This window comes from Sinocyclocheilus anshuiensis, unplaced genomic scaffold (genome assembly GCF_001515605.1).
Source record: "Sinocyclocheilus anshuiensis isolate Anshui unplaced genomic scaffold, SAMN03320099.WGS_v1.1 scaffold220, whole genome shotgun sequence".
Lineage (NCBI taxonomy): Eukaryota > Metazoa > Chordata > Actinopteri > Cypriniformes > Cyprinidae > Sinocyclocheilus > Sinocyclocheilus anshuiensis.
Genome location: NW_015554086.1, coordinates 408,662 through 410,779, shown reverse-complemented (window position 1 = coordinate 410,779; position 2,118 = coordinate 408,662). Strand labels below are relative to the sequence as shown.

The window sequence follows — 2,118 nt, the reverse complement described above, 5'->3', positions numbered from 1 at the left end:
AAAAAAGGAGACGAACGCGAGAGAGAGAGAGAGAGAGAGAGAGAGAGAGAGAGAGAGGCACATCCCCCAGTGCTTACTCTCCCCATAATGTGTGTTGAGCCAGCAGTGGGTTTATCCTTAAGTGGCCTAAAGTTGAATGAGCAGACAGAAGACCCAGGGGGAGTGGGAAATTGCAGAGCCTTTAATTATGCACGGGGAGATTGCATGGCAGGCCTGGAACCAACAAGCTCACACAGTTTCTTTGAAGTCTCTGATTATAATTGATCTCATATCTGGAGGAGGAGGAGGAGCAGTGTGACACCATACAGCTGAAATTATTGTGCTCTTGAAAAGACAAATGACTGAACTAAGAATTTAAGCTGAACTGGTGTTTTCTATTTTCATTACATTTAAAAAATACTGTCACGTTGATGACATTTATTGTAGACCTTAGCAAAGAAGAAATGTAGCTATTCTTAAAAAATCCTTAGGCCTTATATTTCTTCTTCAAATGGATGACATTCTACTGCTTTCATCAGAATAGAACAATGCTTGTGCTATTTTGAAGTGTTGTATTTTCTAAAGAGAGAAGGAATGTGTTTGCTGTCCTATTTAATTTCATTTATCTTACATGGAGGTGTGTTTCTATTGATTTCTCCATGCTGTCATGGACTTTGCCCATGCTCACTGTTGTGTTTGTCTCTTGTAGAGTGAGATCATCAGACACTGGGGCTACCCAGCTGAAGAATTTGAAGTGGTCACTGAGGATGAGTACATCCTGAGCATTAACCGAATCCCACATGGGGTCAAAAACAAGGATGGCCAAGGTAAAGGTTTGAGCTGGTGTGCCAAAAGATTTGAATGAGCCCATTCATGCTTCTGTTTGGCTTGGGTTAGCATGAATTATTAAAGATGGGATCTTTTTGTCCTCACTAAAGTGGCCGTCTGAAAGAGGAATGTCTGTAAGATGAACTCTGAATTCTCACATTCACTGGTTCACTGTGAAGCCATTACGAAACATGCACTGTCACATGAACGCACTGGGTGAGATGTTCACATCTGAACCTTAACATCTTAACATCCCGTGGTTTTTAATAGTCACGTAGCAATTTAAAGAGGGGAGAGAAGTGGTTTTAGATGAGTCAGTCTCGAATGGAGGAGGACCTCCTGTAACACACTCGTATAACACAACCCACACAAGATGTCTTCTTAGGATTTTCTTCTCATAAATATCAAGATCTCATGACCTCTTGTGATGGTGTGAGGTTATTAGAAGATCCTGTTTCATAAATTAGTTAAGTTAGTGTTACACTCCTAAGTGTTATACTTGGGAGAGATATGATTTTAAAATAGTTAAGAATCTGATGGGATATAAATTCTAGTGTATAGAGCAGAAGTCTCAAACTGGCCTAAGTTTCATATGGCCCCACAAGTGATTTGGAGTATGTATACAGGTGCATCTCAATAAATTAGAATGTCGTGGAAAAGTTCATTTATTTCAGTAATTCAACTCAAATTGTGAAACTCGTGTATTAAATAAATTCAATGCACACAGACTGAAGTAGTTTAAGTCTTTGGTTCTTTTAATTGTGATGAATTTGGCTCACATTTAACAAAAACCCACCAATTCACTATCTCAACAAATTAGAATACTTCATAAGACCAATAAAAAAACATTTTTAGTGAATTGTTGGCCTTCTGGAAAGCATGTTCATTTACTGTACATGTACTCAATACTTGGTAGGGGCTCCTTTTGCTTTAATTACTGCCTCAATTCGGCGTGGCATGTTAACTTTTCCACGACACTCTAATTTATTGAGATGCACCTGTATACGTGTATATATTTGTGCGTGTGTGTATTCACCAAAAAATACAGAAAATAAAAAAATTATAAACATGCATACAATATATATACAGTATACACACACACACACACACACACACACACACCATATATATATATATATATATACTGTATATAACACACACACACACACACACACACACATATACATATATTATTTGTACATATATACATTTGTTTAATAATAATACAAACTCATTCAATTTTCTTCTAACAAAAACAAAATAAATTTAGCATAATCTTCATGCTGCTTTTTTCCATACAATGAATGTTTA

General features: G+C 36.9%; 1 protein-coding gene across 1 annotated transcript in view; it reads left to right on the top strand.

Annotated features, from left to right (window-relative positions):
• The window catches only part of lipf (lipase, gastric), a 14,595-nt gene that overhangs the window by 4,043 nt on the left and 8,434 nt on the right, over positions 1 to 2,118 (top strand). The window contains exon 3 of the mRNA XM_016461413.1: positions 689 to 806. Within this exon, the coding sequence (XP_016316899.1) occupies positions 689 to 806 (118 nt within the window). The remainder of the gene's footprint in view (positions 1 to 688; positions 807 to 2,118) is intronic.